The sequence below is a fragment of the Notolepis coatsorum genome (genome assembly GCF_963971535.1).
Source record: "Notolepis coatsorum genome assembly, chromosome: 9".
Taxonomy (NCBI): domain Eukaryota; kingdom Metazoa; phylum Chordata; class Actinopteri; order Aulopiformes; family Paralepididae; genus Notolepis; species Notolepis coatsorum.
In genome coordinates this window covers 130,154,040-130,177,397 of record NC_140173.1, presented here as the reverse complement: position 1 = coordinate 130,177,397, position 23,358 = coordinate 130,154,040, and the positions used below count along the sequence as shown (strand labels likewise).

The 23,358-nt window shown below is 42.2% G+C and overlaps 1 protein-coding gene across 5 annotated transcripts in view; it reads right to left on the bottom strand.

Annotated features, from left to right (window-relative positions):
- bicc1a (BicC family RNA binding protein 1a) overlaps positions 1-23,358 on the bottom strand; it is a 189,579-nt gene that overhangs the window by 107,725 nt on the left and 58,496 nt on the right. For all 5 annotated transcript variants that reach the window (XM_084321716.1, XM_084321717.1, XM_084321718.1 and 2 more), the window contains exon 2: positions 20,822-20,868. In XM_084321716.1, coding sequence (XP_084177842.1) covers positions 20,822-20,868 — 47 coding nt within the window. The remainder of the gene's footprint in view (positions 1-20,821; positions 20,869-23,358) is intronic.

Genomic DNA, 23,358 nt, shown 5'->3' with positions numbered 1-23,358 from the left:
GCCGATCGGCAGATCGCCCAACAGGAAGTCATGTGGATGAAGTGGTGATCACCCATATTTCGTCCGGGCACTCGCTATCATTAGCAGGACTCCATCTTGACACAGTGAACACCGATCGGTGCAAATAACTCGACAAACAACATGATTTGGACGTATATACTATTATACAACCTGGAGATGGATCGGGTATTTCGACATCCCATAATAGGAATATCTCTGCTCCACGCTCATCGCCCAACGGCGCGAGGAAGATACGGTAAGATCCAGCGTTATTTTTAGGGATGCACAATATTGATTTTTTGACACCGATACCGATAACTTTATGCTCCTCACGCCGATACCGATACCCGATATTTATTGTATTATAATATTTTTTTTAACTGTATATATATATTTTTTTTTTTTTATCAAACTTTTTTTTTTTTTGGGTATTTATAAGCTCCAACGTCATCGGTACTGCTATCGGTACTCGAGAAATTATGGAGTTTTTTTTTTAGGAATTTAAACGTCGCAAACTAATCTTGTTGGCAGTTGTCTATTATCTCTCCTGCCTGTGTCTCTGCCTGCTGTGCTCTCCTCTCTTCCCCTCCCTCCCACACACACACACACACACACAGACACGGGTGCTGCGCTGCCACAGACAGCTCTGCTCTCATAATGGACAGAACGAAATGTTCAAAAGTCTGGGTCTATTTTACTAAAGTCGATGCTGACAACGCTCGTTGCCACAAGTGCAACAAGACATTTGCCAGTAATGTATAAGCGCTGGTACTTGTCAATGTGGCTGGCGGGGAGATAACGTTAGCTCCGAGTAGAGTAATGGCTGACAATCCGGAGGTAAATAAACGAACGAGAGCTTCTGATTGGTGGTAAGAAGAAGAGGTGGGTGCAAGCCGTGGAATGTAATTGGCAGATCGACCGTCTGTCTCCGAATGTAACGTGACTACGTCACAGCCAAGAAGGGGAGCGCTGGATTTGTGAAAAACTCCCTGTTCCTAAACCACACGCTATCAGTTTTACCACAGTACTGGCAAAACGGGAGGAGGCTATAATAAAAACAAGCGCCCTTCATCCAAATCCACCCACACCGGATTTCTTTTAACCAAAAAATGTATTATATGTTATCGGAGCTATCAATAACGTTATCGAGTTTATCGGGATGACGTCATAATTGCTGATATCGGCCCGATAATTATCGGCCCGATAATTATCGTGCATCCCTAGTTATTTTCCAACGTGTTCTTTACTAACTGCTCTGATGATCATATCACCCACACTAGATGAATGATATAACGTTGCCCACGGAATTATAAACGACCCCCCGCCCATCCGGTCAACATCAGATGATACATAGTAACTTCTAGAACCACGTCCAGTTGACATTTTTTATCTCGCGCCGATTGCTATCAAACTGTATTTCATCATCAATATAATGCATCACGTTCTGGAGAAAGCTGCAGAAAACGATAAAAATATACTTATACTTTAGACCGTATTTTAGTATGAATATGTGAATGAAAAAGTATCACGTTGCTACACCCTGAACAATAGATACAGGACATTGAATGGGCCATAATAATGTCAATTTAGCAATAAAATTTAAAAAGTTATAGCCCTGCAAAGAAGGGGAACTTCTCCATAGACAAATAGAGATGGCGAGGGATGGTAAATTATGAATTTAACCATGGCGATCAAAGTGTTAAGGGGATGCAGACCAGAGAAAGACGTTTGTCTTGTTTACATCAGGGTCCCCCATTTTCAATTCATAGTGAAAGTATGTGGCACACGATGCATTCCCGAAAAGGACTAATACATATCTATTTATCAAATGTTTCCAGACACTGTATAATATAAGCTCAACAAACAAACAGACAAAAACAACTACAAACCCTCCCGTCTGCAAAGAAAGCCAAGAGACCAACGACTCCTCCCCCCCCCCTAAAAATAACACACAAATGCAGTTGTTTTCAGATAAGTGTCGGCAACGATCTACATGAGGACCGTTCGACGACTCTGCTCGTGGTAACCAGGAGCATATGCATGGATAGCGGGGCAGTACAAAAGGGTAGCTCACCTCAGCCTGGCTTCCTGAACATGGACTAGGAGGGATCAACCAGGCCAGCCCCCTGAGAAACGTCAGCCATCTGCTTTGCCTTACAAACCTGCTGACTCATGGTTTACATAGCGGTGGGGGAAAAAAATAAAAGAATAAAAGAACTAAAAAGAAACGTCTAAGAAACCATCTATTCAAGAGCCGGTTAGAAAAAATAAATCCAGATGGATCCGTCCTTGTCCTTCAATTTCCTTGTTATCATAGAGGTCCCGTTGAGCTTGTTTGTTTTAGCACGTTCCAGGCGTCCATGCTTTCTGGGGTGGAGAAGGAATGGGGGTCTGGAGGTCTCTCAAGACACGTGAGCTAGCACCCTAAAACCACCCCAGTCCGTTATATGAGCGGTAACCCCAAAAGGGTCTGGTCACGGTGGGTTATGCAAGCACCCACATAACTCAAAACGGGCGCACGGAATGGAGAGAAGTATCGTGCTAACGGCAGTCGGCTTCCTCTGACAGAAATCAGATGGCAAATTATAGGTAACAATGCTGCTGGAGGCCACGGCCATCTAACGTCGTCTCTCTATTGGACATTTTACAAACCTATTGGAAATACCATTACTATTGGCGCCGGGGCTATGAAACAAGAAACCACATCACTATAAGGACAACACCCTGTGTTCCCGGTGGATTCAATGCATGAATCACAAAAGGAAATGCCTCAAGTCCTCCATATGTTCCCCTGGAAGCGGCATGCTCTGTTTGGCCTCAGATATAACGGACTCCGACAGCTTTTCCACCGCCGTCTCAAAACACCTGTAGGGCAGCGGGCTGCCTGGTAGGCCCTGCCCATGCCGCTCTCTCTCCCTCCCTGCTGCTATATACCCTCTTATAAAGCATGATGGTTGAGTGGAAGACCCTTCAAGCCTCAGCGAGTTTCCCCAAACATGCAATAATCATCACAGAGATAAATATGGAGACTAGGCCAGACAAGGCAAAACCATGAGGGTGTCTAGAGTTGAGCACACTACTGTACACTTACTGAGCGGCGACAAAATGATCTTAAACCTTTCAAAAAGGCAGCAATAATAGACCTGCTCAGAGTTAACGGCACGGATGTTATCAAAGCCAGACGTACCATTATAGCCATATAGGCCTGCCTGACTGTTTGGTTCTTTTTGGCTGGCTATATACTACATTCATAGCACATATCTTCGGAGGCCCTCTTGAGTTCAATAAGGTTATTTTGGCTCTGCAAAGCCCATTGTTGTTGGCCAAAAGCGTCTCGCAAAATGCATTTGTATAACAAACGTACTGTACTGTATGTGATTGGATGAGTTGGGTTTCCCCCCCTCCCTCATGCAAGAGAGACTTTGGGACCATGCGGCGCCGATCGCGGGTGTTATCTTCCTGAAATATAAAAGAATCCTTTTGGCCGTGGCGTTGCAATCACTCCCAGTCACTCTCGAGTTAAAACACAGAACCAAGAGGGAATGTAAGCCTTGTGGAATAAAAACATTCCTTGGTAGTTTAGTCAGATCACCTATCTTTTGGGCTTCATTTTTACAATTAAACTCTGTGAATGAATGAATGAATGAATGAATGAATGAATGAATGAATGAATGAATGAATGAATGAATGAAATGTTATTTTCGTGTCATGTCCGACGACCCATCCCTTACGGGATTATAAGACACCAAAAACAACAATTGAACATAACAATCACTTCCCATGGGGGCGGCTAGGTGGTGTAGTGGGAAAGGCGCTCGCCACCAATGCAGGAGACGCTGGGTTCGAGCCCAGCTCTCCGCATTGCTATCAGCTCGGCTGGTCGTTCATACTAACACAATCGGCAGTGTTAGGGGTGGGAAAGCTGATGGGTGGGGATCGGACGTTGTGGACAGCGACTCCTACAGGTCGGTTGGTGCGCCTGCGCAGCAGAATCAGGAAGCGACGGGGGCGGCGTGTCCCTCCCACGCAGACCCCCGCCGCTGGGAGATCGCGCTGTGCAGGTGAAAAGATGCGACGGCTGCTTCCTCGTGTACCGGAGGGGACACGTGATGTAAGGCTTCGTCCACATTGCAGCCGGCTTGTGGGAGGCATGGCCTAACAGTGTTCGAGACAGGGGAGGGTAGAATTGGACGATACGAAATTGGGATGGGAGAAAAATAGAAAATGGGAGAAAAAAGTAGATACAAAAAAAACAATCACTTCCCATGGTTTCTAAGCTACACCATGCACACCATCAGAGGCCAAAATACATCACATTATATGCTATTTTCATGCGTTTATCCCAAGCTTTCTCTAAATATTCAGCAAGTGCAAAAACTATCTGTGTGTGGATAGTTTACTGAAAAGACAACTTGTATCAGGAACGGTGGGCGGCTAATGTGAGAACAATACCAGCTTCAGCCTGAAGCAAAGCAGTGATTCATCATCCCAAAATGTACAAAATCTACAAAACGGTTTTCCATCGTATCCTCCGCAAATCACCTCTATTGACTCTGGTGATTAACTCACCGAGGCTTTTTGCTGGACAAAACCTAGGCCTCGAAGGCTCGAACTAGGGATGCCCCGATCACATTTTTTGCCACCGATACCGATCGTCGTGAGCCATATCGGCCGATACCGATCCGATACCGATAGTTTTTGATTAAAATAAATAAATTTTATTTTATATAATTTTTTTATTTGTATTTTTTTATAAAATATATCTATTATATAATTAGACTTGTACTTGTATTATCTGCGAGACATCGCCACCACGCAACAAGCTCCACTGTCTGTGTGTACTCTAGTAGCCTCCAGCTACGGCCAGGATTCTCCGGAGCTGCAGCTGGACCTATACTCGAGTAGCCTCGAGCTACGGCCAGGATTCTCCTGTGCTGCAGCTGGACCCTATTGGTATAACGTTACTGTGCTCAGCAAGCCCTCAGCTCGAATACGCATCGAATCAGTGTTATAAGACATTGATATCAGGAGCTATCTGTAGCTACTGCTAGCCGGATATATAACGTTAATACAACGCCTCAGTGAATTATTTAGTTCAATGGGACATTTCGTTTTGAACAGTGAACTAACTTGCGCTAACGTGAGCTAACAGGTATCATACACGTCTCTACTAGACTTGCTGGAGCGTTTGTTTATGTCAGGAGCTATCGGTAGCTGGCCGGCTAGATACCGTTCGGTTAGACAATGCCTCATTTGTAACGGTAGCTAAGCTAACGTTAGCTCAGGGAGACGCCGTCCTCCCGTGTCCCGTCCCACTAGACCCGTGTTTACATGCGTGCGGGAGGGGCTGGAGGGATGAGCAGACGCCGCACCACCCGGTGTCTGAGACAGAACTCAGCGACAGCGAGTGAGATCGGTTTTGACGATCGGCGAAAATAAAGCATTATCACCGATCACCGATCGCATATTTATACTGATTATCGGCCGATAACGATCGGTGGCCGATCGATCGGGGCATCCCTAGCTCGAACCAAAATCTTCTGAGCCCCATTTTCTCGAGTTTCATGCAGGCCTGAAACAAGAGAGATGGTAATCTACAGCATGCCCCCGCGCCCCCTACGGTCTACAGCGTTCCTCCTTGTCGTGGTATGCAAGTATGAGAGCATCACGCAGCCCTGTATATCATAACGCCCCCCCCCCCCCCCCCCGTAGCTATCTAGGATATCTCGGTTTTCATCAACAACAGTCACATGTTGACTCCATCAGCTGCATGACTCAAAAACACATTTCTGGAACATTCTGTTCCTGATGATGCTGAGGAATTCCTACCCTGAACCCCTACAACCCCCCCCCCACCCACACCCCTCACTTTCTCCCTTACTTCCCCAAAAAAGTCTCACGAGCCAACAGAGGTTTCTGCTTTTTGTCACCGAGGCGTTCACCCCAATTTCTGTGAAGTTATTTGTCCCCTTTCGAAGGAAACTCAACACTGCCTCCAACTCTCATAGGCCTTTATTACCGCCGCGATTAGAGCGGCTGGCGGATGAAGAGCAATAACTCAAAAAAGAAAAACGCACACCTCACTGTAAATGTCTCACACAAATGGAGTATATGACGGGGTGACGGAGTAGATACAGTGAACGATATGAGAACGCCTTTTCCGATCCCATTGTAGCAAACATATACAGTAGAAACACAGAGCAGATCTATTAACTCTTATGAGTTGGGCACAATGACGGATCTTGTGATGAAAATGACAGCTGTATGTTGACGCAGGTAAATGCAATTATACCTTCCAAGAAAGACTTCATGGCCCATTCAATTTCTGCTGCCCTCTCAACTTTTCCTCTATAGGGTTTTGTTCAGAGCGACTTGTTTCCTGTCCAGGGTTGCTGTTTTTGGCATGGCCCTGCAGATGGGAGTGATTTCTGACAGACCACACACCATTTTAAGGGTGGATGGCGTTTATTTTTATGAAGGGGCCAGCAAATACCTCTCAAATGGGTCAAGATATTTGCACAAATTAGGTTAACTATACATTTAACGTTCCACTGTTTTCTTCTCTCTACCACCACACCCTGTTTTAAAAGGAATAAATATATATATATATTATATCTCCTCCACACAGCTTCATGGCTGTGAACAGATCCTAACTGGAGCTTAAGAGGAGATGATTGGTTCTCGAGGGAGGCGTCACTCAGGGCAGGTAGACTTCTGCAGGGCTGTAATCAAACAGGACATCATTAAGGCAATGTCAAAAGCACCACATGTGCTTGACACACGTGACTCTTATATGTGTGTGTGTGTGTGTGTGTGTGTGTGTGTGTGTGTGTGTGTGTGTGTGTGTGTGTGTGGCATAAAGGTAATCAATGGCAAGAAGCAGGCCCTGCTTCCTGCCCTGCAATGTTGCAGCTGTTGATACAGCTGGAATGTGTGTGCGCGAGCGCATGCATGTGCGCGCACACACACACACACACACACACACACACCACACACACACCACACACACACACACACACACACACACACACACACACACACACACACACACACACACACACACACACACACACACAAAGCTGAAAGATGGCCTGTGAAGAAACACACGAGCTATGGAGTAAACTGTTGGAGCCCGGCCCCAGGAGACACTCTGAACCATCTGCATGTTAACAGTCCAAGTGCTAACTCACAGCACAAGCCCCATTACATTTGGGGCCAGGACCTTTACTGGCTAAACATATGCACAGTTTGAAAGAGTAACCCACATTACAAAAGAGGGGGCCCATAACAAATACCCGCTACTGTTTAAACCGATTTTACACAACGCTCACGACGTCACTGTCTCCATTCTCCACCCGACCACCACCACCACACACACGGCACGACCGCGACAACCGTGCGATTTCCTTTTTTTTTTGCCATCTTTGAGTTGAAACGACGACAAGGCACTTCTGTGCTCCTGCGCTAATGAAGTAGAAGCCGCCTGGCCCGGGATCTGAGTGCGTCTGCGCTCGTATATCACGCCTGTCGTTGTTTACAGAACCACAAGGCTGGGGGAAAGAGAGATGGAGGGAGAGAGAGAGAGAGAGAGGTGGGGATGAGGGATGTATTGGCTCACACTCAAAGGCATCTCACGACTCAGAAGAAAAATGGCCTCCCTCTGTGGTCCAGTCCAGTATGCCATCTGCTCCACCGGTCCAGATCTTCACAGTCCCATGACTTAACATCTATAATAAACGCTCTCCACAGTCCTACCACTAAACTGTTTGCAGTCAAACAGTCAACTGGTGTGTCGGGATCAAGGGTCCATGGTTTTAGTGTGAAACTGGTCTACTGTACTATGCAATGCAAACGCTGCAGAGAAATCCCCCATGGGTCTGATAACAATGATGGTCCATTAATGGCCTTATAGAGTGAATCAATAAGAAAACAAGGGGGGGGGGGGGGGGAGCAGTAGAGAAAAAAAACTAGGGAAAGAAGTGAGAGAATGAAAAAAGGAGGAGTGGCAGACTACCGGACTAGCCTGAGTGGGTGAAGGGAGCTTCACCCGCCCACCCTGCCACATCAGTTTCTCCTCATCTCATGGATCCCCCCCCCTTGCCTGCAGCAATCCTCCGGACTTCTCCGATTTCAAGGGGAATTCGAGAATGCATGATATTATTGTTAGCGTGATCTTCCGTCTTCCTTGTTGACTAGCACGGCGCAATCAATATTCATCAACGTGGACGACGCTCTCCCTCCCAAAGCCAGACATCGTGGACCATGAAAGACGCTCCAAGACGTTCTGGAGTTTCTCCATGGGACGGACGGCAAAGGTGACTCTTCCATTGTAGCAATAAAATGGAATGAATCTCATTTGGGTTACCACAACCGACTCTCCCCCCCCTCCCCCCTCCACCCCTGGGTCAGTCTCCTAGTCTATGGAGCAGTAGCATGTTTTCTTTTTGTATTGATTTTTTGATAGATGACATCACAGATCCTAGTGTAGTGGAAAAGTTTGGGTTTGGAAACCATTCAAAACAACAGACCATCACTGCAATAGGAATAACAGAACCGGTATTCCCCTTTACACACAAGTACAAAACAAGGGAAGCGGACCGCCAGCTTTCCTTTGAAAGAAAAAAAGAATAAAAAAATAAAGAAAGAAAGAAAGAAAGAAAGAAAGAAATTGCGTTTCTCTGGGCTCAAAGGAAGCCAAACAGACGGTGACTGTGTTGATGAGCCAGAGGCCAGAGGCCTGGGAGAGATCTGTCGAGGAGAACTCCACTTTGCTCCTGACGGTCAACTCCTGAACTCTGAGGCAGCAGTAAGGTTACATTATCTTACCCTGAAACTCCAGAGTGTGTGTGTTTGTGTGCGTGTATACAGTACATGCATATGTGGGAGTGAGACTGAGCATCTTATGGTGCTTTGCTACATATGTAATAGGGCTGACCCCTATTAGTCAAATAGTCGACTAATCAATCGAAAGGAGCCGTAGTCGACTGCCAACCTCTTAGTCGAATAAAAAAATAAATAAAAAAATGTATTATAATATATATATATATATATATATATTTTTTGTATCATTCTTTCCAAAAGAAAAGAGGCCTAGAAGTGTGACTAACGCTAATGGCACGCATACCAGAGGCTAACTGCCTAAGAAAACAGGCAGAGGCACTGAAAGAGGATTTCACCCATCTAATGAACACACTAGACTAGACAAATATCAAGATGTATCCATCAGTGGACCAATTGCATGCTTTTGCAGAGGACAAGAAGCCTTCAGTCGACTCCTTCAGACATTAAGTACCCCCACAGCCCAAATAGAATGATTAAATTATTTTTTTTAATTTAAATTATTAAAAGAATATTAATTCTTTTTCAATTTTTTTTCCATAGTCGACTAATAGTCTGCTAATTTCGGCCAATCATAGTCGACTATCCAAATCCCTAGTCGGGGACAGCCCTAATATGTAATATATATTAGTCTTGATAAGTGTGTGCATGTGTGTGCGTGTGCGTGTGTGTGTGTGTGTGTGTGTGTGTGTGTGTGTGTGCGTGTGTGGCATATGGGTGTGTTGGAGGAACAGGAAGTGGTCCAACTAAGAGTTTCCATGTTCATCAACTCCCAGGCGCTCTGTACACCTCATACGTTTTCTTTATTTGAACAACCTTCCAGATCCAGAGGAGTTGATTTTCCAGACTTTAATTGGGTGTGTGTAGTGATTATGCTATCAGGGGGAAAGTAGGTGGGGATATCCAGACGGAAATTCTACAATAAAAATATTACTTCAGCCAGTGCTGCTCCCTTGCGGTTCGCCAAGCAAAACAGCTGCGCTCTATAAACGTCTAATTATTAACGACGATTTAACATCTCTAATGACCGCAATGCCACTATCCTTTGAAAGGAGCTGCGACTGTGTCCAAGTTATTGACTTTGGAAAAAGCATCACTGGCCGATGCCAAGGCTGCAACACCCACAACGTGACTGGTTTCTCATTGTTGAGTAAAGAGATATGTCGACTCGATATCTTCAAGGTATTGTTGAGTAAAGAGATACGTCGATATCTTCCAAGGTACAACACCATCGTTTTTCAGAGTGAAAGGCAGAGACAAAACACATCAAGAGTTCATGTTGTACATCTGCAGAGGGAAATCTAATGGCGCCTGGTTCGCATTTCTTGGGTTTCTGAACACGTCTTCTTGGGACAGTTAAATTGCCTTCCTCGACATTTAACTTCAACTTCCTGGCCTCCAAAACCAAAAAGATGGAAAATAAACAAAAAGGAACAGTAAAACAAACCACTGTCCATCACTTGGTTCATTATAGACCATTAACATACTATAGCTGGAGCCTTTCAAACTATTCCCGGAAGCAGAATTTTAAACAGAAGCCAGGGACCTCAGACACATGGGAGTTTTCTTTTTACGTAATTAATGGAATACCTAGACGATAACGGCGCCCCAAAACTAAATTATGACTCATGGAAAACAAGGTCTTTCATCGCTAGCCAGCTAAGGATGACAAGGAGAGTGTAAAAGAAAATAAATTTTTCTAGACGTGATTACTTGCATTCCGTTGGCCCCCCATTTCATCTTTTCTTGAAGGGGAATCCCACTCTGGGTCTCTCTCTTGTATTTATAGGATAGTTGCTTTACTACAGAGTAAAAAGAGCTCACAGACAACTCTATCGTCAGACCGGAAAAAGAGCCCTTAAGTACTTCACATAGTCCAGCTTTACCAAAGGACGAACAAGACTGAAAGTCAGACAATAGCCCCTTTCACACTGCCGTTCAAGGTGAGAATCTTACCCCATTGTTCTGCCTAGCCGTTCTGTGTGAAAGGTACAAACACGGAATGGGGGGTTAAAGTTGATGCGGCATTATACCGTCATCAGGTATAGTAAAATTGTGTGGTTTCGCCCCAGTGTCTGTGTGAATGGGACTGCCTGGCATTGCGGGACAAGGGTGTGATGTTTTGATGATGTGGTTAATTCTGTGGGGGTTAGCTTGTAGGTAATATCATAACCACAACTATTTTCACAAGTGGAGCGCTACATTTAATGAGGGCAGGGGTAATGCCTGGCACACACTGGAAGATATTCCAAATCCTAACCGATATTGAAACGGTGGCACTGCAGGGCTCGACATTTCCACCACAACCGACAGACACTACCATAGTGCTCTCCATCAAAAACTACTTGTACGACTGCCTTGTCTCTTCTTTTTTACCCCCGGAAATATTAAATACTTTTTGGAAAAAAGGGAGAAAGAAAAAAGCTTGCAATTTGGAGTTTTCTCTCCTACCTCGGCTGATCAGTGACCAGCAAGGTCTCCCTACATTTTCAAAAGCCTAGATAATAAGGAGTTATGCATGTCAAATTGATTACATTTATCTCTGCATGTGCGCGCCTTTGGAGACATATTTCAGAACCACACCCCAAGACACGCCGCGTCTATCCGCCTACGACTCAGGAACACAGCATTGTGTCTCAATGCACACCACCATTGCTTAGTTTAGTATGAACAACCAAAGCCGGCAGAATGAAGGTTCCCCTTTACAGCATTATTGCAGAATGTCTTGTGTGAAAAGGGATAATGACAAAGGTTAGCACTCCAACCAAACACACACAAGGGAGTGCATGGGGTGATTGGTTATTTTGTTACCAGGCAAGAGCATGTGGGAAGCTGATTGAGAAAGATGATCACGGTGTCAGGAAATTGTATTTACCCACCCATTATAGTTCTTTAAAAGTGACTGAGGGTGGCATCATTATGATGTCTGGCTCCACAAAATTAGCACATTCCGTGGGCGATGTTTCTGAGCAGAGATCAGCTTGTAGCGTGGATCTAGATACACACTTGAGTGCATTGGGATCGCTTTCGAAACGCAATAATCAATATGATTTCGGCGTTTATTGCGTCATACAAACGGGAAATGGATCTAGCAGATCGACGTCAAATAATTGGAATATTTTTCCTCCAGTCTCATCGGCGAACGGTAAGAGGAATGTAACGTTATTTTCAGCCCGATTGTTTATTCATTTCACGGCAATCCATCTGATCAACGTATCAACCCATAGAAAAAAAAAGACGCTACTGACAATCAAGGAATTATAAACGCCCCCCCCCCCCCCCTTTCCGTCACACATGATGAAGCATAATGTATACCGATCATATACATTTGAATTTTTTTAATATAGCGTGTATAGCAGGGGTGGCCAACCCGCGGCTCGCGAGCCGCATGCGGCTCTTTGCCCGTCAATGTGCGGCTCTTCCATCCATAAAAAAAAAAAAAAAAAATTTTTTTTTAATTTTTTTTTACTTTTTTTTTTTTTTTTAACTTTTTTTTTTTTACTCATTCCATAAGGACGTAGAATAAACATTTACAATTTTTTTTTAAATGGTCCATTTGCATGTTCTTGGTATCTGAATCTACATGTAGGGACATATATGGATCAGTGTCAGAAATAGTGTGTCTGTTACTAGGCTTGAGTAAATTGTAATGAACCAAAGGAGAATATCAATTCTATTTAAAAAAAAAATTATCTTTGACTGTAAATAACACCATGCTAAAATTGACCAGACCTGAAAAATCTAAGCAAATGAATAAAGGGAAGATGATTAAACAGAAGGTTTTGTAGATACAGTACTGAATTCTGCCATCTTTTTTATAATGTAAATTTCTCCACCATTCTTCATCATATTGCAACACCGTTTTTTGCAAGACGTTCACAGAAAGGTAGAGAAACTAACTGCGTTCTGTTTTATGGCAATAACGTTCAGGTTTGTGGGAGATAATCCCAAAAAATAAGAGAAATTAAAAAGTAAATCCAGAAGTCAGATGATTGACAGGGGCTGGTGTGAGCTGGGTAGGGTAGTTTTTCGAAATTTGAAAGCCCTGAGTCTCTTCCTTCAAAAGACTACACTCACTTTTGGCTGTGCCACTTCCTCCTGTCAATATGCGCCGGTTTCCGACTCAATGCCCTGAGATTTCTATAATCTTATATTTCACTAATAACAGTTAAAATAATTGGTAAACAAACATAATGCTGAAAAGATACACTTTTACTGTATATCTCGGGCTTAAGAGGTTAACCCTGTGAGGCCCAAATTAAAAAGAAATTAGCAACTTCAGAGGCCAGAGGGTGGGACATATAAACACATTTACTATCAAATAGCATTGTGAGGCTGAACAACAGGACCAATTGACTATACATGTGCTTAAAGGGGAACTATCTTATAAATGGCTTTTTTCAGTGTTTACCATTGTTTCTTAGCTATGTGGACTTATATTAATAGGATATATGTCTCTAATTCTCATATTGGCGAATTCTTCCAATTCTCCTCTCACAATATTCACCCTCACTGAACTGAGTCATCTGAAAATGTGCATATCTGTGATGTCAGAGATTTCTCAGCTGCATAATAATGTGGCAGTTGATGTGGCAGTTGGCACCAGGCCACACAGTGGTTGGAGCCCAGCCTCAAAACGGCTTAAGATCTTGAGGTAGAAAAATGCGGTTTTTAGTACTTGATTAGAAATACAAAACAATGCATTTTTTTTGAAAAAAACCTAGGTGTTCCATAGACTCACAGGAATTGTGTAAAAGTGCCCAAATAGTGAAAGAAATAGTAAAATAGTTCCCCTTTAACATTTTTTAAATAAACATTATTTTTTTAAATGGCTAAAAGTGATTTTGTAATTTTGCAACCGTGGGTCTCACAGGGTACTTTTAACCCTGTGAGGCCCAAATAAAAAAGACATTAGCAACTTCAGAGGCCAGAGGGTGAGACCTATAAACACATGAAGGGTGTCGTGACTGAAAAAAAAGGTTGAGAAACGCTGGTATATGGTGTGGCTCTTTGTGGTACCACAGTCATTTTTTTTGTGGCTCTTAGTCTCTGACTGGTTGGCCACCCCTGGTGTATAGGAAAGAAACGCCAATTGATAATCTATCATATGCGTCAGGGCCTATAACTTGCGTTTTAGGAATTACTGCAGAAAACCTTAAAAACATACTTATATTCACGATTCATGAAAAAATATAACGTTCCCACACCCGGAACGATAGATACCCGATGTTGAATGGGCCATAGTAATGTCGATATAGCTATAAGTTATAAAAGAAAGGTTGAGATCCAAGGCAGCTCTACAAATTTTTAAAATGCCTTTATTTGTTGGCTTACATTATTTAGAAAAATATTAAAAAAACCGACATGTTTTTTTACTACATGGCCTTCTTCAGGGTGTTGTAGCTGTGACAAGACAATACTGTGACTAAATAAAGAAAAAAGGAAAAAACTAAACTCAGGGAGTGACTAATTACAATGGGGGACAGCTGGTCCCAAATGAATGAAGGCAAAGCAACATTCTCAACTTGAGTTGAAGGAATATACAATAATACTAAATAGAAATAAACAAATTTGTATATTATATATGTATATATACACACACTCAAAATAGTATAACAACATAAGGAAATGAGTCAAAACAAACATAGAATAGATCAATAATAATATCAAAAATTATCAAAGATTATCAAAAACAACAATGTAAGAGCATTGAGTAATGCAAGACAAAAAATACTACTATATAATGTAATCTACTTAGCCTATAGAAGTGACAACATGTCCATAGAGTAATTTAAACCTGCAAAGACGTGGCCTGTAGTCTATCAAAATACAATCAATAACAATGTATAAATACAATAAATAAATAAAGTGTTCTACTGGCCTATAAAAATGATACCATGTCTATGGAATCATTTAAACCTGGGAGTGAGGTGGCCTGTAGTCTATCGATCCAGCGACTTTCTTTCTGGTTTAGAATTATTTGTCTATTTCCTCCTCTAGACGTGAGTGGAACACTGTCAATTCCGATAGCTGTAAATAAAACAGAGGTACTATGGTGAACTTCATAAATATGTTTAGCCATTGCATAATCCATGTTGTTAGTTTTGATAGCATATTTATGATCTGCCAGTCGGTCAAGTAGGCGGCGTTTCGTACGACCAACATAAAAATAGAGCCATTTTTTTTCCAAATTCCATTATTTTTTTCCAAATTCCGTTTTTTCCGTTTTAATATTTCAGAATTCTGTATTTTGCTTTGTACGCTCATGTTACCATCAGAAATAGTGGGAATTAATAAATGTCCACAATTTAATAAGATATAACAGTCCATTTAATAGGGCCGTCTTAAATACTTTGAAGCTTCGAAGCTTCGTTCGATGGGCATGGGATTCGAATATGAAAATAAAATTTGATTATTTAAAAAAAAAAAAAAAATTATATATATTTTTGCAAAATCAACTCTGCCTCTCTTTGTTAACTACAACAAGCAATGCTGTTTGTTATTTAAGATGACGGACTCGGCACTGACAGATTTGTGTTCATTGTGCTGCTTTTATAAAGCCTCAAATGACTGCTTACAATATTTCATGAAAGCAAAGTGTTTTGTTTGTCTAAGATTTTAAAAGGTTTAAACTTTACAGCACTGACAAAGTTGAACAAAGTGCTGTACAAGTTCCACAACATTAAAAAAAAAAAAAAAAAAAAAAAAAAAAAAAAAAAAAAAAAATCTTTAATTTTTAATTTTTTTTGTATAGTGGATTCCATTTTTATTGCTCAATTCCGCGATTCCGTCCGCGATTCCGTGATCGCGGATTCCATATGGCTCTACATAAAAAGAGTCACATTTGGAACAAGACAGTATATAAATAACATGTGTCGTTTGACAATTAATAAAGCTGTTAGAAGTATATGTCTGTTTTGTAACTGGGTGGGTAAAACCTTTTGATCTTACCACCACATTGCATTGTTTGCAGTGACCACATCTATACGTTCCTATAGGAGGCTTTGGTAACCATGTAGATTTAACATCTGCCGGTAGATGGCTTCGTACTAATTTATCTCCGAGATTGGGAGCTCTCCTAAATGTACAGAGGGGCGGGTCAGGGAATATGTTAGACAGGGCCTCATCACATTGGATCAAGCTCCAATTCTTTTTAATTATATTGCGAACAGCAAGGGCCTTAGTACTATAAGTGGTAGAGAAAAACACCCTATCGGTTTTCTCTTTTAGTGTCTTTCTTTTTAAGAGGGAGTCGCATTCTACACAGTAGCGGCTTCAGATATAGCTGTTTTAAGAGTATTATGTGTATAGCCACGTTCTCTAAAGCGATCATACATTTCTCCGCTCTTTTCTCTAAAATCAGCCTCACTGTCACAGATTCTACGTACTCTTTTAAATTGGCCGTAGGGAACATTGTTGATCAAAGTAGAGGGATGGAATAGTATTTTTATGCGTTAACTTCCTGTACAATGATGTATGTAGGTCACCATTCATATCTTTAGTGATTTCTAAGTCCAGAAAATGGATCTTATCAGGACTAAAATCTAGAGACAGTTTTATATTTGGGTTAGTGTTGTTCAAATAACTATGAAATGCTTTCAATTCATCAATAGTGCCTTTCCACCACATAATGATGTCATCTATATATCTGGCCCACCAGATGATCTTATCTTTAAATACGTTTTGAGTGTTGAACACATAGTCCTCCTCCCATTTTCCCATAAACAAGCCTGCATATGAAGGGCTAAAACATGCACCCATAGCACAGCCTTTTACCTGTCGATACATTTTGTCCTGAAATAAAAACACATTGTTAAGTAAAGTAAATTTAGTTAGTTCGACCAAAAAATCTGTAGGGGGGTCCTGTGAGTCAGTGCGAGTATCTAAAAAATTTCTCATGGCTGTCATGCCTTGGTCATGGGCAATACTGGTGTAAAGGGCTTCTACATCCATTGTCACCAAGTAAGTGCCTGGTCCAATATTACCTTGCTCTTTGATTTTATTGAGAACATCTGTAGTGTCCTGTAAATAAGATGGAAGCGTTGGAAGTAGTGGTTTAATAAAAAAATCTACGTATTTAGATATAGGTTCAGTTAGGCTATCGTTCCCTGAAATCACTGGTCTCCCTGGTGGTTCAGTAAGGTTTTTATGTATCTTAGGCAATAAATAGAAGGAGGCCATACGAGGGTTATCATTGTATAAGAACTTCAATTCTTGGTCAGAGATAAGGTTATCATCTTTCGACCTAACTAGCAAGTCTTTAAGTTCTTCTGCTAAAGTTGACGAGTTAGAAGTAAGAGGGAGATAAAAAGTAGTGTCCTGAAGTTGTCGGGACGCCTCTTTAACGTATTGTTCTACACCCCAAACCACTATGGCTCCTCCCTTGTCGGCTCTCTTAATGACAATATTTCTATTATCTGAGAGTTCTTTGAGGGCATCTCGTTCGTTCTAGCTATAAGTTATAGCATAGCCCTGCAAAGAAGGTAAACATCTCCATAGGGTTACAGCACTGGCAGACTGGGCCCAAGGATGGGTACAATGCATGGCGGACAATGTGTTAAGCCCGGAGCCCTATTTTCTGAAAATCTGCCTAAAATACATACCTAAGTAAATGGAATATTGCTCCACTTCTACAAGGTTCATTTGCATGTTCTTGGTATCTATGGACTTCAGTGAATGTATTCCCAGTGTCAGAAATATTGTGTCTATTACTAAGCTTGCTTAAATTGTGATGAAACAAAGGAGAATATGAATTATGATTTTTATTTGCATCTTTGACAGTGAATAACACCATGCTAAAAAGACTGCCACTGAGCTCGTTCAGTACCTTCTTGAGATCATGTGTATAAAAAAATCGAAGGAAATTAATAAAGGGAAGATGATTAAACAGAAGGTCTTGTAGATACAGTACTGAATTCTCCCATCCGGACCAACGCAATTTGAAATATTATTATAGAATATAGAATAGCAGGCTTATAAATTAACTCATTATAGCCAATTCGCACATTTATGGATTGTGCCAAATCTTATCTTTCAAATGCCCGAGTTCAATTTGGATTTAGTATCACCAGGCGTGCATAAGAACAGATAATGAAATCTACTGTATACAGTAGGTTTCTTATTCTTGCCAGAGTGCCGAAATTTTTTTTTTATCAACTTTTTTCTCCCATTTTCTATTTTTTTCCCATCCCAATTTCGTATCGTCCAATTCTACCCTCCCCTGTCTCGAACGCTGTTAGGTCATGCCTCCCACAAGCCGGCTGCAATGTGGACGAAGCCTTACATCACGTGTCCCCTCCGGTACTCGAGGAAGCAGCCGTCGCATCTTTTCACCTGCACAGCGAGATCTCTCAGCGGCGGGGGTCTGCGTGGGAGGGACACGCCGCCCCCGTCGCTTCCTGATTCTGCTGCGCAGGCGCACCAACCGACCTGTAGGAGTCGCTGTCCACAACGTCCGATCCCCACCCATCAGCTTTCCCACCCCTAACACTGCCGATTGTGTTAGTATGAACGACCAGCCAAGCCGATAGCAATGCGGAGAGCTGGGCTCGAGAGTGCCGCCATTTTGAAACTGATTTAAAATCTGATTGTTGCTAAATGTTCAAAATAGGGGAGACAAACTAACTGCGCTCCAATATATGCCAATAACGTTCAGTTTTGTGGTATATTATCCCGAGTAATAAGAGATATAAAAAAAAATCATACAGAACCCATTTGCTTTTTTTGACCTAGTGGCATCTGGGAAGTGTATTTGTGAAAAATGCCAACGCTCATTGAAAGCTCTGATGTCCTCTTCAAAATGGCGTAAATTACTGACGGTACATTTTTCAAAATGGCGGACTTTCGCGATCACAACAACAGAAAAACTAAAATCTATCTAATACCACTTTAACCTATTGGTAAACTAACGTATTGATGATCATATACATTATAACTGCTGTTGTGACATGGTTAGGATGTTTATACTTGAATACGTTTGACAAAAAAACTATAATTTTGTCAGACAGTATACAGAGCTTGATTTATGACGTGATGTCATTTGCGGTCTGCCGGCGGGGTAAAGAGGTTAAACTTTCACAACACACAACCTAAAACCCCTCCCTCTCCCAAACCGTTCATACTTAAAAAAATGTATGTTGCATGATCATGTATACATTTATTATGTGTTATATTTTTTATGTTTAAATATCAGAATTATCTGTCCATCCTCAGTAAGTACTATCAAACTCCTCTGACCTCATCTGGTCTTTCCAAAGACCAGAGATGGGACGCAAACACGCACACAGAAAGGGAGAATGCCCCCCCCCCCCCCCCCCCCCCCCCCCCCTTATGGAACTCTGATGTTTTCTCTATGCCTCTGATCAGGGTTAACTTAGCTTAGGCAGCCAACGTTAGTTTAAATCTTTAACGCGACATGGGCTTAAAGGAATGAGCATGTTAGAAGCATTTGACCCATTGTGAAAGAAAAAAACAGCAGGGACTTATTTGCTGGTTGCAAAATGCAACCAAATAGGCACTCTGTAGCCCTGCTGTAACGTCTACACACACGGGCGTTTCACATGCTACTGCTGTTGTTGTTGGGCGTATACGAGACTGGCCACGGGATTTTCAAAATAAAATGAACCGATCTCTTTTTACGTTGCATCGATCCTATTGGATTATTGATAATTAGATTTAGATCGATGTATCGATCTGGGTCGATGTAATCGTCCCACCCTTACTACCTATTGTTACCATTTCTTGTATTCATTGAAGTTTCTTAATTGTGCACTGTTGAGTCTGAGCTCATGTGCAATGCCCCTGTATTGTTAGGTATTTGGCAAATAAAGAACTTGAACTTGTAGGCGAATTTTCTGAAAATATGTCTAGGGCTGCACCGGTTAAACAGAGATACACAAACAACAATAGAAACAGAACAATGCTGACTCACTGTAAGATCATACTGGGTTATACACTTGCTTCATAAATTACATGTGTGTGTGTGTGTGTGTGTGTGTGTGTGTGTGTGTGTGTGTGTGTGTGTGTGTGTGTGTGTGTGTGTGTGTGTGTGTGTGTGTGTGTGTGTGTGCTAGGGCTAACTTTCTTTTTGTACAGTTAAAAGAAATACACAAATTACAAAAGAAAGTGTCGTTTGAAAGAATAAATCACATAATATACAGTGCAGGAAATCCAAAGGGCTTATTTTGAAGCCTCTAAAATAATGTTTGAATGTTAAAATGTCATAGATGTCATAAAAAAACTGAAACATAATTTGACTATAACTAATTATTGCAAAATATACATCATATGTACAGTATGTGTGTCTGTATGTACGTGCACAGATTATTGTAGCATTTTACAGATGAAGATCTTCATGAAGATCTGAAGATTGACGAGTTGAGTAAGAATACAACTGTGAATTTGCTTTAAAGTAAGTCTTGAACTGCTTAGGAATATTCCCTTCACTCGAGTGAAAAATAAACCCCTTTGAGAAATACTTCAAAACAAAGTTCTTACTTTAAAACAAAAACAAACCACTTTGTAGACATACAGTATATTTTAAATCCTAGAAACATCTTAAGTCAAAACCAAAACACATGATCCACTATGTTCTGTGAAACTAAACACCAGTCAATCCCAATCATGTTCATAATGAAGAAGATTCCATGAGACAGGGCATGGTAGATCCAAGTTTAGGCTCAATCTTTCCCTGGGAAAATCTACTAAATAACTGGATAGAATATCGCCATTGTTCTATTATATTAAGGCCGGGCTGATTTAGGCTGGAGAAGCACAAAGTGTTGTGTCAGCTGTATTGAAGGTCAGGCAACCGGAGTGATTTCATGCCAATATGGTTCCAGCATTTCTGTGTGTTTTGATCCACAATTAGGGCCCCATTGCAGAAGCACCTGACATCTGCCCCCTATCATTACGAAGAGACGTGGGTTTGAACATTACCCAAAGATAATCTAAGCATATCTCAACCTCAAGACTCCAGACTCACCTTCTGAAAGAAATCCTCGCCACCATTGACTCTCCCCTCAGAGGCAGCTGGAGAGAGAGAACGAGAAGAGAAGAGGAAAAAACCCAATTCATTAAAACCACACGGAGCCACTCAATGTTAAATACACAGAGTTAACGTTAACATAGCCAAATCATGCACGGGTTATCCGATGTCCTGGAAATGTTAGGGTTCACACTCAGACCCAACGTTTTGTGTGTGGATCTCTACTCCTTAGGGTGTTGTGCTTGGCAGTTGGCACATCTACTGATATCCCTCATTTTTAGATTTACAATAAAACGTTCCAAGGAGTTTCCCCCTAATCCTTACAATTGGACACAGCTTCCGTGTGACAAATTGATGGACTCACTGAAAATATTTGGGCACTTTACAGTAGCTGTATACTGTATGTCATGCTGCAATCGGATCGACAGGTTTAGATTTCGCCCCCTTCACACGCTGTTAAAAAAATTATTATCTCCCGCACAGCGTGGAAGCATCGGGGACCATATCGTCTTCAACAGAGTCACGTGATGAACTGCCCAGAGACCCCTGGACAACAAGAGAGCTTCCAGGGAACATAAGAGATGTTGTATGTTTAAAAAAAAAAAAAGACAGCTCTCTGGGGGCGAGAGACAGAATACCAGAAATCCCCTCGTCTGGAACTAGAAGTTGGACAGAATAGGACAGTGGAGTGTCCGTGACAGATTAGAATCTTGGTCTCTCCCAGTACATCTGCTAGTCCTCCGGACCGCGGCGGCTCTGGCGATGTGAAATACATCTCGTCTCCCGATAGACAATTTCCGCGTTCATCCGTCATCCGGGACAGCCGATGCCGCGGTGGCAACGAGGCATTTCAAGCGGTGATCTCGAGATGGATTTAGCACAAATCTGGGTCAGGAGGAGCTGCTGCGTTGAGGGTGGGAGTGGCTCATATGCTCGTAAATACTGGCCCTGGGTGTAATGACAAGAATGAGGTTGTGATTAAGTGGAACCCCAAATGTTCTGCCATGTTTCAGCTGGAGAGAACAGTGCATTAGTGCATTCGCTTTGGGATGGATGGCCCGGGAAATGTCAACTTCACCCGAATGATAGATGAGATGTAATTTTTGGGACCCGTGGAAATGTACGATATTGGTTGAAAATTATGTAAACATGCTGTGGTGTGTAATACTTTGATTCACCGCAACATGGGTGTGGGAACACGGAACATTCCTCGGAATTCAGGAAACATTTGTTTCTGTCGGTCCCAAAAATGTCATGGGTAATACTAGCCCCTTTCGTGACTGTGATACACGCCAACAAGGTTTGGCCGAGGTTTGAAAGCTTGGCGTTTCTAATAAACATTTAAAATAATTTGTATAAACTGGTCAACACTGGTCAACACAGCTTTATTTCCGGCATTGGGTGCCTGATGCGCATGCGCTGTGATCACAGCGCAGGCGCATCAGGCAGCTAAAGCCGCTTTGAGCAGTGTTGACCAGTTTATAAAAATTATTTAAAATGTTTATTAGCAACGCCAAGCTTTCAAACCCTAATGTTTGTCTGTTCGAAACCCTCGTGCAACTGTGAGTACCTTTGAAATTTCTCTGTGATACTTGTATAACGAACGGTTCGGTTAGAAGAACCAGTTCTTCAGGGTAAATCTAGGTTGGTTTGCCATTGAGGAGCAAGGGACTGTGGATTCACTCGGCCAAACCTTGTTGGCGTGCATGATCACAGTCACGAAAGGGGCTAGGTAGGGTAATACCTCAAATGGAGCGGCTTCATCTGGGATGGTGCGTTATTACTTCATGGAAACTTTTTTCGTGTGGGAATTATTCCACTTTTTCGAGGGCAGTGTGGCACCTTGTTTTCAAACTTTTCGAGCACGTCTTCCAACTTGCCACTGCTACTACAATTCTTGCAAAAACTAAGAATTTGTCGTCAAAATGTTCCAGTTTGTCTAATCACTCACAAAAAAAACATTTTACCTCTTTAGCCCAAGCGGTCCGTCGGCGTGATCCTGGCTAATTCCAGAAAACGGCGCTATGGCACAATATGTGAATTTTTACTAAAAGCGTTGGCGTTGCTCGCCTGGACACGCTACTATTTCCAAATCAAATGTTTTTTGATGATTTGATCGTCACCAACGGCATACGTTCTGGAGTACGCTACACATGGTCGTTGTGATCAATGTGAAATCATGGTTGGATCAAAGCAGGATTGATGTCATATAGTCCTTACCTTCACTAGGAGGTACCCCAAAAAGAATATTCCAATTGTCTTATCGCGATTTCCAGTATTGGTGTCCATCGTGTCGCCAACATAATCCACCACAACACATGCATCGGGGGCATTTGACGTGTTTCAATGTCATCGAGTGAACCGCTAGACTCGCCTGACCAAAAAAACTGCGCCCGGAGTGAATTAAATGTAACACCGGGTGTGAAAAAAAGGTTTTGAAGGGTGGGCGATACTGCCACCTACAGATACAGCACTCAAAACTCAAACCTCTCATGCCTCTCTACCACTCTCTACCACTCCTCTATTGTTCTTGA